General features: G+C 44.3%; 1 protein-coding gene across 4 annotated transcripts; it reads left to right on the forward strand.

The window, feature by feature from the left end:
- Positions 1–1,056: 1,056 nt before the first annotated feature.
- Positions 1,057–14,514, forward strand: WFDC1 (WAP four-disulfide core domain 1). Of its 4 annotated transcripts, XM_082770081.1 has the most exons (8): positions 1,171–1,336; positions 1,464–1,671; positions 7,272–7,467; positions 7,947–8,030; positions 9,811–9,951; positions 10,512–10,553; positions 11,241–11,317; positions 12,226–14,514. In XM_082770081.1, exons 2-7 carry the CDS (start codon positions 1,525–1,527, stop codon positions 11,297–11,299), a joined length of 669 nt encoding a protein of 222 aa, XP_082626207.1. In that variant the 5' UTR covers positions 1,171–1,336; positions 1,464–1,524; the 3' UTR covers positions 11,300–11,317; positions 12,226–14,514. The 4 variants fall into 4 exon arrangements, with proteins under 4 accessions (XP_082626208.1, XP_082626207.1, XP_082626205.1 ...); XM_082770082.1 differs by having other exon boundaries at positions 1,057–1,671; XM_082770079.1 differs by having other exon boundaries at positions 1,171–1,671; positions 12,230–14,514.
- Positions 14,515–19,761: the final 5,247 nt, after the last annotated feature.

A 19,761-nucleotide genomic window follows, 5' to 3' on the forward strand; every position in this document is an offset into this window, starting at 1 on the left:
CTTTTTCTAATGCCGGCACAACTCCTATTTTTGATTGATGTTTAGGTGAAATTTGGGTGGGTTTGACAGACACCTGTGGTTGCTGAACTCTGCCTTCCCCTGGAGGATGTCCTGTCAGCCAGATCTGCTCAGACCCCAAAACCCTTCTCACACCTTAAGGAGATATTATTGTTACTGCAGTAGAAACCCATGGTAAAGACCACATAAATACAGACTAGTATGTATATAGTCACTGTGTCTCCACAGAGATGCCCTCAGAGCTCCTTTGGGAGGCTCTGGCTACAGAGTGTGACTTTACATTTGGGGTAAACTGAAGCAAGCAGGACTCAGTGCTCTTATCTTGACTAATTTTGTGGGTCCATTTTCTACCTCATTCCTGGTAGAGGCTGGACAAGCTACTGGAGGAGATGTTCATCAAAGAGGATTATAAAATAAGTCCCCATGTTTGGTTCAGGAATCCCTGAAAAAAATTACTATTAAAGGCTGAGAAAGCATATATGTACATGTATAGATGTATATGTGTATGTACTCTCTCTATATATGTGTGTCTGTGTGTGTGTATATATATTAGATACTTTGCTCCTTTACTCTTTAGCACCTGCTTCTGTCTCTGTCTCATCCTCCCAGGCAGGATGCTGGGATGTTTTCTTCCTTATTTCTTAGAGGGATTCTGGTCCTTCAGACACCGGGGTGCCTGTATATCATGCAGGTGTCTCAACCCCATGTCCAGTCTCTCCCATTGTCAGGCACAGGCTGACTCATGTCCCCTTCCTCACTTTCCATTTGGCCATGTCATTTCCAAAGCACCTTCCTTCCCTATTCCCCACCCATGCATATGGATTTATTTTTACCTGATGGCCACATCTTCCCTTTCTTCAAAATCATTTGCAGAAAGCTAATGTCAACTTGGTTTAATTAAAGCCTCTGCGTGTTTATCATGTCTTTAAATCATTTCCTTCAAGCAGCCTTCATACAAAGTTATCACTTTGTCAAGACATGATCTGAAACCATGGCTCAAGGCACAGCGGGAAGCACACAAAGGGAGAGCCGAGTAGCCTGGAAAGTTTGGGTGAGCTGTTTGCTAGACGCTGCCGAGCCCACCCCTCCAAGACCTTTATTTCCCCCTGCGGCAGCTGTCATCTGATCCCACGCTTTGGCTTTGAATGGGGCTCTCTGAGGATGCCAGATGTTGGGAACAAAGGTCTAAAAATAATCTTTCCAAATAATCTTCCCATCTATCATTCAAGGAAAGCATGTGCTTTGTGTGAACATGTGAGCGGAGAACCCAATCTAACTTTGCGTAGAGAAGTTCAACGGCAGCTCCTGGCTTCTGCTCGTGGGCTCTCTTTTTTTTTCCTTTATTTTTCCCTTTCCCTTCCCAGAAGCTGCGCAGCAGAAAGCAGCTCTCCCCAGCGATCAGCCCTCACTCTCCCTCCCTCTCCGTCTCCCTCCCTCCTTGCCAGGACTCTGAATCGCCTGGATCCTGGAAAGCTGAGCTCCTTATTTGATCTCTCATTGGGAAAAATGGATTCCAGGATGCCGTCAGAGATGATTTTCTGTAAAAAGATCTTCACTGCAGCTTTGTGTGTCTTAATTTTGCTGCCAGACTCAGGCTGTGCAAGACATCTCTGGAAACGTGCTCTACATCTGAAAATGACGGAGAAATATGATGTGAGTAGCCTGCGGTGGGGTGATTTTGGGGAGCTGGGTGTGCTCACTCTGAAATGGGAGCTTTCCTTATGTGTGTGTATCATTTTAGAACAAGAAGCATTTGAATGCACAGCCAGTCTCTATAAAAGGGCTGTGTTAAGTTTCCCAGGCTGTGCTAAACTTTTGCCACCTAGCTGTTGCAATGGGAATCTTGTAAAGCATGCTGAAAATATCAGAGCTGCAATTGTCACTGTTTTTCCTAGAAACTTCATAGGGCAACAAGGGAAGGCTGAATGGGGAATGAAAAAACTACATGGCTGGGAATAGATTTAGTGAAAAGAAAATAATGTGATTATCTTCTCAGAGCAGGGAGGAGGGTTCCCTGCTCAGTTCCCTGCTGCCTTTTGGGGTAACTTTGGGTAAATACCTCCATCTCCTAGTGATAATGGGAGTGCTGGAGCACTTGCTGTGCCTGTGTGCCAGAGGGGGAAATGAGCTGTGTGGCTGTTCACTAGTGGGGTACTGAGCACCACCAGCATCATTCCCAAATCTGCTGTGGTACTTACAGCAGTAGCACTGGGATTGAAACTGAAGCAGCAACAAGTTGCCAACTGTTGGAGATGGCCATGGGGGATTGCCTTGGTCAGTCTGTTTTCTCATGCTCAGGTTTAATTTCATTTTAGAGCAGTTGAAAACAGCTGTATAAACAGCTTCTTGGTGTCACAGGGGGTTTCTCCACTTGTTTTCTGCAGCCACATACAAAGGTTTTTAATTTAAAATGGATGGGGTTTGGCCCATGACATCTAGAGTGATGTGTGGGGACAACTACAGTTGGATTGTGTGACTGCTGATTCAGAAGGGTGATCTATCTTTTGCCCATGCTGAATGAAATTAGATACGGTGCATTTGTCTCACTGAAATTTTGCAGAAAATGTGTGTTAATACTTTAAAGGTAACCTGTTATTTTCAGACCTGAAGTTTTCTTCACTGAAGCTTCCCTTGGGACAGTGTCTGGTTTGCACTTTAATTGGAAAATGAACCAAAGAGCTGTGTTTTGTACAGACCCGTTCATTGGAAAAGTGTATTCATTAGTATGTTCTTCTGTCGTATTTCAACATGAGGCTCAAGTTCAGTAGGATCGTAGTGTAAATGTCCCAGAGAGATAGGACAGGAGCAGAACAGGTATTTACATGTTGATCTTCAGATAATGTGCTGTGTAGAGGCACGGAGCCCACTCCCCCGAGGACAAATCCTCTTTCAATCTGCAGTTTTTCAAAGGGCTGTTTTTTCTGGCAGCCATGAACCCAGGTGCTACTGATCTGGCATGCTCAGCTAGAACTGCTCATATTGACAGAAACATTTCATTTGGGAAAACAGAAAGCGCCTTTCTTTTTCCTTCACCTCAGAGATTCGTGAGGAGGAAGGCCGTCCTCTCCCCATCCTCTTCTCCACCAAGACCCGGTTTCAGCAGCATCCTTTCCTCATCAGAGAAATGCTTTCTTTTTCTACCAAATGTTGTCTGTTCCCTACAGTTAGGAAATCAGAGGCTTTCGGTGGAACAGCTGATTTAGGAGGCAGTTGGATAGAGAGATAACAGATGGAGGCGCTCATGGCAGAGCGCAGCCATACGGGAGATGGGCCAAAGACCATATCCAGGAGACACCCAGGAGGACTTGGGCAAGGTTTTTAGGGGGAGGAGGACGAGAGAGGCAGGGAGGTGACAGAATAGGTGTCCAAATCCAAAACTCAGTCCAGAGAATGCATCCACCCAACCAAGGGCTGCAGAATGATGGATGGGCAGGTGTTACGATGAGGAACCAGCTTGAGCTCCAGCCAGGAGTTGTTCATTATGGACTCTGAGGAAAGGTTTTGGTTGGAAGGGAGGAGCTGATTGAGAACAGAGAAAGAGGATGGAGAATGTAATGACAAGAAATGTCTGGCAGTCAGGTTGGGATAGAGGGCCAGCTTTTTAGCAAATCCTTGTATTTTCCAGTCAGAGGGACCCTCCTCGAGGTCAGTGATCTGCAGCTTTGTTCTGCAGCCTGCTGCACAGTCTGGACTGTTCCCAAAGGGGAGAGGGAGGAAGCTGGCTGGGAATGGCCTTCAATTTATTATCAAGACACCCACATGTCTACTGGGAAAACCTGGGGCAGTCCTGAATTTATTCCGGTGTCTACTACATCAAGCATTTTAGGGGGGAAAAAAAAATCCAGTCGTTTAAAGATTTCCAGAAACAAAGAATTCCTTATAGCTGCTGTAATGTTCCTCCAACAATTTATTTACCCTACAGCTAGCTGTAATACATCAACAAGGAGATATGCTCTTTGTCTATCAGATTAGCACACTTCATGTTGAGGCTTCTATCCCATGTGTGGCTAAGAGTAACATACAAGTAGAGCCTCTCTCAGCCTTTAAAACCTGCATACATACATATGTTGCACTCTATTCCCTGTTTTCCAGTCCTCTTATCACTATCATGCATTTTACAACAGTCTTCCAGTACTGTAGATGCTGGGTCTTGTTTCAGAGAAAATGGGGTTTATGGCTTTTGTCTGGAAACACCTTCCAGGGCCAGAGCTGGTGACTGGAGGCTGACAAAAACCTCACATGTGATCTTAGACATGGCTATGAATATGAATTAGCAGAGAGCCGTGCTTTGGCACAAGTCCAGGGTCCAGATTCAGGTGCAAATAACAGAACAGATTTGGGATTGTTTAAAGGTATCCTGCAGTTACCATTGAAAACATGAGTTGGAAGTGAGTGGTTGCATTCAAGTTTTCCATGATCATCTTTACTGACTTCTAGGGTTCTTAGCTGAACTCTAAACTTCTTACTTTACCTTGTGTCTGCATAACTCTAATGCAGATATTTTCATTAAAATCAGTTTCCATGGGGTATGACAGTTTGCCTCCGGAATTGAAAAAGATTCTTAGAAGAAGGAATTCTGACGGTTGTCACAATCTGTAAAAGTGATGAATCCAAGCTATGCTCCAAGCCAAACTGAATCCTTGGAGAGATTTTATAGAGACCTTGTAGCCCTTACCTAGAGACATCCTTAGCCAGGCTGCTTTATGAATGAGAGAATCCTGTTTCCCACTGAGATTTCAGCAGGCATAAAGCAGTGGCGATAATTTTATTAGACAAAATTCACAGGAATAATTTATTGTCTATGAGGTTTAGAATGGCAGGGATTAAGTGCAGTAGCTGATCAAAGAAAATGGGCAGCAAGGTCATGAAGGCCAAAGATATTTGGCAGAAAACTTTACATTGTTCCCAAACGGAAATCTCATTCATTGAGCTGGGTGTTCATTGTAATTTTGGCTTCTTGGTTTCTGAATCATCTGTAAAGCCACTGCAGTAGCTGTTTGTGTTTGCTGTTTTCCCATGTATCCATTATTTGCCAGTGTTATTTTGATCCCTATGTTTTCAGTCTGCAGATACATGCCCCCTCAAATAGGGAGACTTGTTAAGTGTTTGCAACTTATGTGGTCCAAGTATTTCTCCGTTTAAAATCCAACAACAAACAAGTTGAATTTTAGGCATATTGGGGTTAAGAGCACATTGCTTCAAAGCTGGAATGTTTTCAACTTTTTGAGGAACAGTTTAATGTGTTAGCTGGCACCTTGCTTTGCACTTTAACATTGAAGCATCATGAAAAGTAGGGAATGTATTTTTAAACTTTTCTTGTGGATCAAACAGCACATCAGTTCATGGATAGACAATCTTATGGAAGGAATCTTGAGTAGTTTCTTATTCACTGTGTGTAAGAAACTCAGGCAAAAGCAGAAGAAAGGGAACTGTTGATAGTGGGACCTGGCTGATACTGGGAACAGGGCAGAAGGCTGTTTACAGAAACATTAGCAGTTCTGTGTCTTATGTGCAGATATACACACATTAAAGAAAATCCTATACCTGGTTAAATAATGTACACCTTTTAGTATAAATTAAAACTTCTAATCATCCTAACTCTGCTCTGTACTTGTGTATTTGCTGACTCAATGACTGCAAAGCAGGCAGCTGAGAAACTTGCTCTCCATTTCCCCCTAGCTATTGCCCAAAGAAATGAAATCAACTCTGATGCAAAAACAACCACGTCAGCAATACAATTATATCCTAGGTACAATACATGGCAAAGCATGGAAGCAAAACTTCTCACACTGGTAGCACAAATAATGTGAATCATTACTTTGTTTGGTATTCAGTGGTGTGTAGCAGCAGAGGCTGAGCAGGCCAGGGGTCAGTCCCCAGGGCTATGGGCCCCTTCACAGATCAATTGAGTGCTAAAGTTTTGGCAAGCGTTCTCATGTTAGATGTGAGCAACAGTCAGTGTTCATTCCTTCAGCTCAAAAACACAGTGGAAGTATTAGACTACCAAGGGAGCGTTCAGCTTGTGGACTTGGGATGAGTGCAGGCTACCTCCTGGGGCCTCTCCTAGGATGTGTTTTTGGGCACTATGTGTGGTGACATGCTGTTTTGCAACACATTTTGCACACATGTTCCACAGAAGCCATTGGAGCTTTCAACAATTAGAATGAAGCAGCATCGGGATAAAGAAGGATATTAGTCTCACCCCAAATTTCTCCATAGTCTGATGGTGAAATTTCCCTGGACCCCCTCGGGGACAGTTGCACCACATTTTTTTTTCTTGGAATAACAACCCAGTTGTTCATCACAGATTTCAAAACACAGCAGTGATGGGGCCAAGTATCTACAGGGCTCTTAAACCAAGCAGCCTGCCAGTGCTCTTACTTCCAGCTTTGGGCTAGGCCTTGATAAAAAAAAGGCAAATCCAGGATCTGTCTTCTGATTTGACCAGAGCTGTATTAATGTGTGTTTATTAATAAATCTGAGAACTGATTTTTGCCCTTTGTGAGCACTTTATGCTGCTCTGGGGAGCTAGGTTTAAGCCCAGAGATGAGTGTTTTAGCTAAAGGTGAAAAAGGAACGGGCCAGGGTGAATCACCTCTGATGGAGGGAGTTGGCTGCTTGCTAAAATGTCACCAGCACAGATAATATTTCAGTGCTGCCTCTTACAAATGTTTCTGGTAAAATCCTGTGCCTGTTAATCCACTTTAAATCCCCCTTTCCTTTCAGTGTGTGGAGCAGCTGGGCTCCTTTCTGCTGTAGTTGAACACCACCTCATTTGCTGTGTGATTAAACTGACATCACCCGCACAGCTCTTACCCAGATCATTTCCAGTTTGCGAAATAGTTTCTAATTTAACAACCCAGACCTCTACAGTGGATTAGCTTGAAAGACTTTGTACCTCTCCCCTAGAAGTTTTGGTCCAGTAGGAGGTGATGAAGGGTGAAGGAACCTGTTCTGGAGACAGGTACTACCTGGGACATCAGTTCCAGATCCCTTTGGGGATCAAAACAAGTGTGAACTCCACACAAAAATTTGATGGTTTGGGGTTTCCAAAGAAGGTGCTAATGTGGTTATATAGCTGTGTCTTCAGTGCATTGAAGATGGGGCTGGGAAAGCAGAGCATATAATTGTTCTGCCTCATGAATACTTGAGAACTGCTTTGAAAATCCCCCTTCTATTTCAATTTATGGGACGGTTGGTACTCTCCTTATGCCAAACCTGTGTTTTTCCTTTTCTTTTCTTTTCTTTGCAAGGATTATGAGTACCCTCTTCATTCTCACAGTGCCCACTACCAGAAGAATGACCGCTGCCCACCTCCGCCCCAGACTTTGCCTGACCGAGCCTGCGAGGTGCCCAGCTGCCGCTCCGATTCCGAGTGCGAGAGGCACAAACGCTGCTGCTACAACGGGTGCATCTACGCCTGCCTTGAGTCTGTGCAGCCACCGCCAGGTAGAGAGGCCAGCAGTCAAATTGGGGCAGAACCATGTAAAAATTTTGGTAGTCGCCCCCATGTGCAGCAGGTCACAGGTGTGAGGTGTGGTTGGTGTGAGTTTGAGGATAAAACTGTTTCTGCACTTCTGAATTCTTGCAGATGAGTTTGGAATGACTGCTGAGTCAAGAAATTAGCTAAAGTCAGCTGGTGTTGTGAAATTTCTATTAGCACAAGTGGTAGAATTCCTCTAATGCCAGCCCTTTTCCTGGGATTGTGATAAATCAATAAATAAAGAATCCTAATCTGGATTAGTGCTCACAGGATCCAGACAACCAACTCACCTGATCCATGCCATGGGAATGGAGGATCCACTCAAATCCATCCGTCAGGATCCTGGCAGCCTCATCCTGCCAGTTACAGAATCTGTGATTTTTCTATAACAGCATGCCCTTTGACAGCTGCACCTTGACTCTGTGCTTTCTCATTTCTTTTACAGTTTTAGACTGGTTGGTTCAGCCCAAACCCCGCTGGCTGGGAGGAAATGGATGGCTTTTGGATGGCCCAGAGGAAGTCTTACAAGGTACAGAATGTTTCACTGTCTTCTCTGTGATATGGGTAATTGTACAAAAGACAGTAAATAGTATATTCATCATATACAGGGCTTTCCAGGGACTTTGGCATGCTGGGGCTGCTCATATTTGCCTGTAGTTTCTGCACAAATGACGCTGTTGTACAGGGCACTAGTTTCTGGTGCAATAAATCAGTTTTTCTATGGGAACAGATGGAAATCCTGTGCTAGGAGAGCTTGATCAGATCAGATCTGCCCTTCCAGAGCAAAGTGCAACACACAGGGGGAAGCCGGGAGGCAGCAGAGCACTAGGAATACTCCAGGGAACTGTGCTTTTATCCATTCTTTAAATAAGTAGAAATGCATGGTTTTTTAGAAAAAATCTTTGTCAGTATACATGGATTTTCTGCCAGCTGCTTGACAGTCTGTGTGCAGGCTTGGTTCAGGGGGTCTCATAACCTGGAGTGGCCTCACTGCGCTGATGCCCTGGGATGGGGACTCAGTTCTGGCTCTTGTGTCAGAAGACTGCCTTAAACAGAAGCCCAGACAAAATGCTGCAGAGTTGAGGGAAGCTGAGATGGAGCTGGGAGCATCAAAGCTTGAGGACTGCTAACAAGATTGAGCTTCTCAATTAATTCCACAGAGAAAGGACTTTTAATTACATTTTTCAAATACCTCAAAATGTAACATGGAGGCAGCAGGGAGGCAGGAAATTTTCTTCTATGACACATCCTGACATGTATTTATGCCTGAAGTTCTTCATTTCACCACAGAAAGGCTATTCCAGCTTTTGATCAGCTGTAGTCAGACACAGGTAGTGCCAGTAAATTACCCTCTTTGGTCTTCCACAGATGGTATCAGACTTAGCAAACCTTAATTCCCATCCATGATGGAAACACCTCGCTCTTCAAGAGGAAATTCTGCTTCCATCTTGTTGGAGTTGCCCTGCTAGAATTAAGATAAAATAGGTCCTTCCTCATCCATCCCTGTCATGCTTGTGTTATTTGTTACTATTTTATCACCTTTATCTCAGCTTGAGGGAATAATTAGTGAAGAGCCATCAGTCATGACATGGGAATTACAGCAGAGGTTGTTGAAATTAAAAACCTGGCAAATGAAAGGGTGGAGTGTCCCTGCATAGGCTGTATGCTTAGTATACATAAGCACCACCTGAAAGTCCAGCTTTACCTTCTTATTCTGCTCCGCGCCTGCTAGATATCCAGGGTCAAGGCAATTAAGGACTCTGGTAGTGGCAGGGGTGGCACTGCCTTACTCCATCCACACTGACTCACACCTGAGGTTTAAATTCATTAGTACTGTAATGGGTGTGGAACAAAGAATAAAGCAGCAAATGGACAGCTTCCTGCTCACGTTTCCCTGATTCCCCAGCCAGCCCCAAACACTGGCTGGAACAGACTGCTCAGAGGCAATACCAGTGTGGGGAGACACTCATCAGTGCCCACCACAGTAGACAGTGTTGGTCTGTCTTCACCTCACTTCAGCCCCTGCAAAGCAGGCTGTGTGTAGGGTGGTGGTACAGGCAGATGGGCTGATACGGGCTCTCTATATTGAGTTAGGAAAAAAAAAAAAATCAGGTTCTGTATCAAGTGTGAACATGGCCATCTACTCCGCCAGACTTCTCTAGAGGTGTTAGGTCATTGGCAGCCTCACTTGGGAAGTGGTCAGAAATCCTGTCTGGGAGGAGATGCAGAAGAAGGTGGCCTTGCTGCTGTATTGTGTTTACCCAGGGGTGATAAAGCCACAATTTATGATCTTCAGGCTTCTCTTGCAGCTGAGGCCTGCAGCACCACTGAGGATGGAGATGAGCCTCTGCATTGCCCCACAGGGTATGAATGCCATATCATCAACCCCGGTAACACAGCTGAAGGAATCCCCAACAGGGGCCAATGCATCAAGCTCCGTGGAAATCCAGGTCAGTTGACTGGAAATCTCCCTTCCTTTCTTGTTCTGCCAAGCAAGCACCAGTGAGAGATGAGTTTTTGGCCTTGATTTTATTATTTGATATGCTTTCTTTAATAACTTCCCTAGTGTAATTTATAGCTCTATGGTTCTTAGACACTAGCTATTTCTAGGGTCATTTTTATGTAATAAAATGGTAAACAAAAAAAAAAAACTAGCTGGAACTTGAACTTTGTAGATCAATGATAGTTGGTCTCAAATTTTACTCCAATTTTCTTTCATTTGAGGAAGTCTGTGATTCCCTGACTCATAGCTACTGAAAAGGACGTAACATTATAGTGGCCATCAGTTAACCACTCTCAGGGAAAGTGAGTTGTGCCCGCGTGGTTCAATAATCTAAACAGGTTTATAAGAGGTTTATAGCAGTCTAAGCTATTTCAGCTGCAGAGGCCTTCAGTTTTCTTGTTTGTGAGATTATTACTTCTATATCTGTGCTGTACATGGAAAGCTGCAGTTTAACACAGGGAATGAAGGCTGGTGAGATGTATTCTCATTATGTCCTTTCTTTTTCAGATGGACGCAACCTGAGGCAAAAATACTACAAGGAGTATTTTGGTAAGCAATTGGCATGAAGTGTTTGCTATTATTAAGCCCTATAGCTATTGCATTGCTTACAGGGAATTTGCAGCTTATGAAATCAAGGTCCTTGAACAGCAGAAGGAGATTCTTTAGTCTGAACTCTCAGTGTCTTGGCTGAAAGATCTTATTTTCGTATCTGCAGTGCCCTGACTACGGGAATCTTAGGAACCAGTATTGCCAGCTGTGACACACGGTGCTGAATGATACAGCCTTCTGCCAGGGGTTCCCACCCAAGGGCGAGAAACACCCAATCCAGCAACCTTTTGTTCTTTTGAAGTATATTTTTGGAGGTTTGGTCATGGCCCAGGATGTCTTGCAGATGAACACAGAACTCAGTCAAAAGCAGGGTCTGTTGCTGAGAATTTACATGTATATTGGGGTATATGGACCCAGAGGGCAACAGTCAGGTCAAGCTGGAAGTGATATTCGGGTATAACTAGACAAGACCTTTGATAGCATCAGACTTGCAGCCAGCCAAGTTTGGCCAGTTCAGCTGATGAAACTATGAAAGGTTTTCCTGTCCTCAGTCCAGCCAGCTATCACAGCCCTAGCAGAGAACAGATAATAATGACCCTGATAAAATTGCACTGCTAAGAGTTACTTGTGAAAATATTTGCCACAGACTAATCTGCAATCTAACCTTGCTGAGATTTGTTTTTACAGGTAGTAATTCCAACAATGTGGTCGGCTACGTGAAAAACCAGCAGAAGCATTTGGGCTAAAATCAAAGGTGTGCCTGGGTGAGTGTCCTGTGAGTAAAGGGAGAGCTGGGTGAAAGCAGTTGGTGCTTAGTATGCAATTATTTAAAGAAATAGTTGTTTGAGGCTGAAATGACCTCTCATCAAAACACAAGCATAATAACAGCACCTTAAAACTGCGTGCAGATGGATATCTCAGGCTCTAAGAGTAGAGCTGAAGCAGCTCTGCAGACAGATGGTGCTGTGGAAGTATCCTGAGAATCTGTGGCATTGCAGATAGAGCTCTGCAAAATGTCCACGGATAAATTGGCGTCTTTCCCAACTTTTGCTCTCTCCCTCCCACTTTTTATTTGAATTCCACAAGATGGACCTGTTTTTTGAAAAACCTTTGCTTTCTAAGTATTTACAGGACAAAGTGATTTTCAAGGTGAAAAATGCTGCGAAACTTTGTGAGCTTTAAGACTTTAAAGTTTTAATTTAGGGGCTTCTACTGCAGGTATTACTGCTGCTGCAAGACAAAGTAAAAGGATGGATTGCAGTCAGGGTCAGTCTTGCAAATACTTAAGCATATGGGTGACTTTGTGGGGTAACTTTAAGAGCATGTACATTTGTCCTGAAGAATGTGTCCCACTCAGGTGAGTAAATGTACTTGTCTGGCCGGACGAAAGAGCTCCCCGACTTTCATCAGGCTTTGAATTAGGCAAGAGTGAAAATATTTATTATACTGAAGATTCTGTTCCAAGATGGTATTCTCAACACTTTTAGCTTCACTTTAAAGCTAACCTGAACTTAACTGGCAGTTAAGAAAACAAAGCAGTTAAGTGTGTCTTTTATGTACCTACGTCAGGGTGACGGTTAAGATTCCATGACTACGTAAGGACAAGCTCTGTATAAACATCCCAGGAAGGATAAATATTTTAATTCCTTTTTCTGTTTGATTTCTTGCCCAGCCAGACCACTCTGTTAAGCAGCTTTCAAGGAATGATTTACTCAACGTTTTTCTTTTGGAAGAATTCTAGTCCTAAATCTACATGAGCATGTCTCCGCCATTACCCCGAACCCTGCCCATCAATGACAAAAAGACTTCACTTTTCAAGAAACAGGAGGAGTCTGGATTTTAAGCCTATCATCTTGGGGAGGAATATGATTCCCTGAAAGAAACCACATTATTTATGAGCTGCCCTTCTACTGACAATATGTAAATATCACCAAGCGGATCCCTGCAAGCCGCAGTGCCCTTATCAGGCTGCTGGCACACAGCATGCTCTCTGTGTGCATCTTAAGGGACTGATTCAGATTTCAGTACCAGAAACATAACTCAGTAGTATAAAGAATGAAATGCAGTCAGAATCATACCAAAATATTATATTTAAATTGTATGAAAATAGTCAAGACTAAGACTAAAGGAGCTCTGTGTAAAAAAACAGTCCCTGCCTATCTCAAAGAATTACTTCATGAAAGTTTTCTCATAAGCGTCAAGATTGAAGAAACCTGCAGGTTTCTTTTTTTCCTATTTATAGCTGGGGTTCACCAGGTTTGAGACCCAGTCTACAACCCTAAGCCTGAAATATTAAAAATTTGAGGAGGTAGGAGCAAAAAAAAATAAAATTCTTTAAGTTATGTTCCGTAAGCATCTCAGTCTGATGAGCTGCGGACTAAGAGCTGGTGATTGCTTAGATATTGCAGAAAAATCTATTCAGTTAGAGAAACATGCATGACAACTTTTTGAAGTTGTTGTTTTTAGCCAGCACAGTTAATGCTCACAAGTTTTATATCTGTCTTTTTGTACCTGCAAAACGTCAGCAGTAGGGCTGAAGTCTGGCTATTTTGTGCACCTATTAGGTAAAAGCAGGATAAATGTGTGATTATAAGGACTGGCTGGCAGGTGGGCACCTTCTTTCTAGAAGTCCTGTACCTTTATGTTGACTCCATAAATCCTTAAGGTCACATTATTTGTGTTTTGGCCTTTACAGCTTCTTTTAGCTACTTAGCAGTAGGAAATGGAAAACACATTTTCTGCTAATGCTTTCTTTTTCTATGGCAGCTCCTAAAGGGATGGTTCCATTTCATTCCAACAAATCTGTCGGAATTACTAGGCAAAGGAAGATATTTTGGGTTCCTTGTTTAGTACATGTCCCCATCTGCATGCATAAAATTAGCATTTTGATACGCAGAATAGTAGCAGTGTTTATAAATACCCGATTCACAAATACAAGTGCTTGCTTCCCCCCACCAACTAAGAGGTTTTTCTTTCCATTCACTGATAGTTTAAGCCAAAGCTCAGACGCTTATAAAACACTTGATACTTTGCATATGACATTTGCAGCTGGAGAGATGAGAGATGCCAAACCACTCTTTGTTTTCTTTCATAAACAGATTTGCTCCTCAGTGCTTTATGGAGCAAAAAAACAGATGAAGAGCTCCACATGTTCCTAAATCTCTTAATTCATTGAACTCCATTCAATTCTACATGCCTTTGCTCCAAGTTCTAGGAATTAAATGCAACTGTATTCCAACAGATCTATTTTTGTAATTTTATCCAAAACTACTTAATGTTAGTGAATACATTCACTGCAGCGGTTGCTTTTTGGTGGCTAGAGAGGGCACACACCTGATCACCTTGCCTGATGGGTTGTTAAAGATATTTTCTAATTGCATAAGGCATTTTTAAAAAGGAAAAATTACAGATTAATAATTTGCTAATGGTTTTCTGTTTATGGGGTGTTATCAGAGACATCACCCTTCCTCATGGTGCTATTACATTTGGTTTTTCAAGTTATCAGTTGTCAAACTTGGAAACAAAAGCCACAGAAGCAGCTTGAATAAATGCTGTGTTTTCAACACTGTCATCCATCACACGTTGAAAAGAAAACAGACCAAATGAGTTGTCCTCACCTTATCTTCTCTCCAAAGACAAATGGCTTTACAACACTTTCATGAAGCACAATAGGAAATAGCTAATGTAGCTTGTTTTTCATGTCCCCATGTACACTTTAAAGTATGTTTGGTGCTATAATCAATTGTACAAGTATCACTGCGTGCTAGAAATGCTCATGGCCTGCCGGATTCTCAAGTGCTGCCAGTGGTGTTGGTGAAGCTGCTCTGCCTTGTGGCAGCTGAGGATCTGAGCCAGACCCAGGCAAAACATCTCCTGGTTCGTGTGTCTGCTGCTGGATGTGTGTGGGTTCTGCCACTTCGGTGCTCAATAAAAAAAGTGACCAGTATATTTTTCAACTCTGCCTAGTTTCAGTTGTGTGTTCTTGATGGATGCTTGGCTTTAAATTCTAGGGGAGGGGGGAAAAAAAGGAGAAAAAAAAATGAGAAAAAAAAATGTGCGTTTTAGGTGTTAGGTAAGCTGAGAAAACACAGGCATGAGAAGACAAAAGTCAGTTGGCCATTAGAAGGAAGGCAACAGACCCCAGAACACATCCTCCACCACCACTGTCCCCTTCCAGGGGGACCACCCTTGTGGGTCAGAAGCTTGCTCAGTTCTTGGAGCCTTCGTTTCTGCTCGAAGAGGAGCTTAGAGTGCTGTGAGGACGGCAGGGATGATGACCTAGATAAAAGGTGACCTTTTTATTTGACTGGGCGTTTAGCCCAGCTACATCTGTGTTGATTCAGAGATGTTGCTCACTGCCGGATGGCCTTGGGCTGTCAACTCAGGCAGTTTGCGCTGTACGAGCAGCTGCTCAGGCAGCTTTGTGGACGGCTGAGTCTTCCTCAAAGGGTGGAAAAACAAACCAAGTCAAAGTCCAGTGCTGGGCTGGTGCCCACTGGAAGAGCAGCCTGGTGTTGTGTGGCTATGCTGCTGAGCGCTGCATTTCCAGGAACAGGCCAGACTTCACCATCCCACCAGCTCCACCCGTGCCCTTCTTGCTCTACCTGCTGGGCTGGAGTAGGCAGGAGTGCCTCTGCGTCACGTCCCTTCTGCCCTGAAACCATAGCTGAGAAGTCACAGGGAGAGAAACTGCCTGTAATTTTGCCAAAGAGGGAAGAGCAGTGGGTTTCATTGCTTAAAACAGGTTTTCTGTGGCTTTTGAGAAGAGGCTGGCTAGCACTAGATGTCAGCTCTTCAGTCTGGCAGAGATCCTTGGGATCACTTGAATTTCTTGTGGTAATGGTCTTTTGGATGGGGAGATTACAAGGTGGGTGTACAGGCCTCCTGTTTCCTGCTGTGAACACTTAGTCACAGCATGTCTCTGAAGAGAAATCCTTCTCTTGGGACTTCAGGAGAGTCCCAAACTTTCAAGAAAAGGAGTTGCGTCACAAAATTATATTTTAATTTTACCCATGTTAATGCTAGCAAATATATTTTGCCGATGCAGCTGGCTAACAGGCTTTGTGGAAAATATGAAGTGATTTACAGCATCATCTGCACATCACACCAAAGTGCTATCAGTGCATCCAAGAGCCCAGCAGCTGGAATCAACAGAAGGACAAACATTACAATGGATCTTCACAATGTCAGGGGTCTGCATTAAAACTGCAATGTGCATCTGTAGGTCAGCAATCTGCAGAAGTGATAAATATGAGAATAAATAAATAATTAACAAAAAAAATTGCTAATGTTTTGACATGCCTAGTTCAGAGTTCAATTAAACTTTATGGTGCAGAAGTGGCTGGTTACCTTCAGGAAGTTGTCCCATAGTTTCATGTAAAGTGAAGAAGTCTACAAGGTTGAGACAATCCACAGAAGTCTATGGAGATGTGGCACACAGCAAGGATGGGTTCATGTAGGCTGTTTTTTACTCTCCCACCTCATACTGTGCACTCAGGCTGGACTTTCCTCTGGCGGTGGTGGCATCAATTGCCTCTGGCAAACTGCAAGAACAAAAGAGGTGCAGCAGATCAAATACTCCCTACCTTTCATTTCCCTAAAGGCAAAGACCATCTTGAAGATGTGCTTGTGAAGCACTTCTTATTTTAAAAATGATTTGAGTTTTTCTAACCACAGAAGAGATATTTTTTCTGGACTGACAGTATACCACGATGGAAACTGAAAAGCATATTTTAGCATCATTTTTATTCAAGATTAAAAGACACCTTTTTCTGGTTAAGTCCTATTTCTTCACATGATTTTCTCCTCCTAGTTAGCTTTGTAGATAGAGTAGCAAGAACCAGGGGAGAAACTGTGGAATACAAACAAGGCTTTTTGACAGTTTCCTTGATGGGGACAGGAATGATGGGGTTTGTTGAACCCAGCCTGAGCCACCCCACCAGGTGAGTCTCCCAACCTAAGCAGCAGAGGCTGTGCAAACAGGAACCAAGGGATTGAACTAAATTCCCCCCTCTCTTCCTGGTGACAGGCCTCGGGACAGACTAATAATGAAGCAAGGATTTTATCTGGCTTTTTTCAATAGCATTGAAAATAAATGAAAGGGTCTGTGGCTCAGGTTCTTTGCTTTTATAACAGGCTGTGAGTTTTCAAGTCAGAAATCTCCTTATTCTCTACCACCCCTTGCTGCACAGACTGTGCAGCACAGCACTACACAATACTGTCTTTTTCTGAGCAAAAGAGATTTTTCATTTGAAGGCTGTGCCAAGAAGTCCCCTTGTAGGCAGGCCTGCGTTCCCACCAGGAGAAGTGGTTATTCTGCCCAGGGGCATGGGAAAAACCTGACCTGAAAGCAGAACATTCGGACATCTGGGTAGAAGCAAACTCACTAAATCCAACCCATGCACCAGAGGATTTTTCCCTCAAGGTGGCACAAGAGGAGCAGAAGTGTGTCCAGCCCTGCTTATGGTGAAGAAAGCAGGTGAAGGAGACTGAGCCACCTGTGTGCCTCAGGGATCATGCACCATGAAGCCTCTGGGAATGAAGCAGCCCTCTGACACCATTTCCCAGCCTTACCTTAGGCTGCTCTGCTCTCACATCTTCCTCTAAATCAAGCCTCCAAGATGCCAGGCCCAGGAGGGGGAAGTGGTCCTGCATATCAGGATATGAAAACCAATCCACAACAAATATTGTCTACATGTATTTTAAAATAAATAAATAAATAGAAGTTTTCTGAATAGCCTGCTTAGAACTGGAGTCTGACCAGCTTTATTGTTCAATAGGAAACACTATAAAGGTAGTATAATTGCTGCTTTGTTATTATTAGTAGTAGTAGTAGCAGCAGTAGTAGTAGTAGTATAGTATAGTATACAGATTATTTATTATTTTATAGTGTGAAAATCATATGTGACAAGAATGAAGAAATACAACTTGTATTAGTGTTGTTTTCTTTACATTGTGGTCCTGATTCAGTTTATTCACAACATTTTCTGAGCCATCAGATAACATAACACATGGATTTTTCTATTAGATTTCCTAACAGACAGAAATCAAAAGCAGCAAGAAAATGAAGCTTCGTTCAGCAATTTGGCAGAATGCGTGGTTAATGTTCAGCGATAACTACATTTTCTTTCTGCGTTTATTCCATGTCATTGGTGCTAAAACGCAACCTCATGTTTCAGGACTGAATGAACATAAATGTGACAGATGTGGGCATGGTCCTGAGCCTGAAAGACTCTCTCATGATCTGCAGGCCTGCTGGACAGCAATTCATGACACACGATGACTGTGGCACTTTACTCTCACCACGTCCTGCTCCTTTCCATGCCCTGCCTGTCTTGGCAGGTCCCTGAGGGGCGTGGGGCTGCAGGCCCAGCACCCAGCGGGTGCCTCCACACTGACCACGGCACATGGGCCTCCGTTCTCCTCACGTGTACCCTGGTTCTGCTCTCCTCTGGGTTGTTTATGCAATGCCCAGCTCCCTGTGCTTCCACCAGCAGCAGCTTTTGGCCAAGAGGGGGAGGTTAAACACAGAAACCAACAGCACGGGCCTGTTGCTCAATTAGCTGTGCTGTCAGCAGCGCGGGGCTAATGAGCACCGTGCTCAGGATCACACAGCCCCAGCGGCGCTGCAAGCTCCTCTTGTGTGCTGCTTGCACGGATGAGGCCTTGGAATACGAAAGGCAAGGACAAACCCTGGTAAATCTTCCTGCCAGCCTTTAGAGGGGGAAAATGGTTTTGCTGCTTTTCTATCAGAGCCATGAGGAGTGACTCAGTAAGGTCCCAAAGCTGTGAACAGACCAAGCTCACTGAGACAACCAGAAGTGTGTACTCCATTGGGACTACGGCAGCAGCTGCCTGCCCTCCTGATCCTTAAGAAAAGCCACAGAAGGAGAGAACAGATCAAAGCATGCCGAGCTCTAGGACATTTTGCCACACAATTCCCATAGATTTCAGGAAGGTTTGAACCTCTGGTGCCTTTGGGAGCCCAGGCTGCCTTCAAGCTCTGGGTAAGCGCCTGAAACTCTGGGCAAGGCCTGGATGTGAGCAGCCTGAAAATCAGCACGAAGCACGATGCTGGATGTTTTCCCATGGGAAGGAGCCTTGTTGCACTGATTCAGGAACTTCCTTCATCTGCCTGACGCATCTGCTCTGGGTCATTAAGAAAGCATTTCTCAATCAGGAGCCGAGGGAGGTAGGAAGTCCCAGCCGTGATTTACAAGAGGTCAGCTGCTTGCAGGGTGTTTCCCAATCGCTTTGCCTTCCCCTCAGCCTTTGGGAATAAATCCTCCCTCCGGATTGCCTCAGTGGGGCACGGCGTGGGGGGACGTGCGTGATCTGTGGCTGACACCCCATCGTGCTGGTGGGGTGTCCCCCGGGGCTCCTCACTTTTTGTGAGAACCGGGATGTGGGAGGTGCAAATAAGAAAATTGAAATGCTGTGTGGGAAGGCATCAGTTTGGTGAATTGAGACAGGTGTGGGGCACCATGAGCTGTCACACTGCTGAGAGTTTGGGGTCTTGTCCCCATCATAGTCTGGGAGTCACCACCTCCGTTGCCCCAGAGCCAGGAAGGTGGCACCTGAAGCTCCTGGGAGAGAACTATTCTGCAGGAAATTGCACAATTTTTTTTCTTTGTCTGGGAATTACGCTTATTCCCTGAATGCAGTTTACACCACAGGGACAATTTAAGTCTAAGTGAATCCTGTGGCCATGCTGCCTGAGGGAGCCCGTAGGTTTCCTAGTGCACACCTGAGCACAATGCTCCCTGACAGACAGCTATAAATCTTCAAAAAGGACGCAAGCAATTAACTTTCCCCACATGTCAAGGTCCACCATGAAAACATTCCCCTCTGGCAAATGAAAACCTGTTGCTTTTTAATAAAAAAAGCACCACAAACTCACAATAGGTTCACCTCCAAAAGAGGTGGGGGCTCCCATTACACACACATTACGCATTTATGCCCTCTCCTGGTGCATTCAGCTTTTAAGTGCTGGTGTTTTGCTGACCGGAGCACTTCTCAAACAGGATTTCCCCAGCCTAGAAGTTTACAAGGAGGCTCGGTGCCGCGTGGGATGCACAGTGGCCTTGGCAAAACAAGCTCCCTGCCTGCCCGATACGCAGCACCTGGCGATGCTCCTCCTGCTGCACATTTTCAGCAGGCAGAGGAAACCACAGCCCTCGAGGTGCCCTTTGGGTGTTGTACCTGCACA

Source organism: Aythya marila (genome assembly GCF_965140915.1).
Source record: "Aythya marila genome assembly, chromosome: 12".
NCBI classification, from domain to species: domain Eukaryota; kingdom Metazoa; phylum Chordata; class Aves; order Anseriformes; family Anatidae; genus Aythya; species Aythya marila.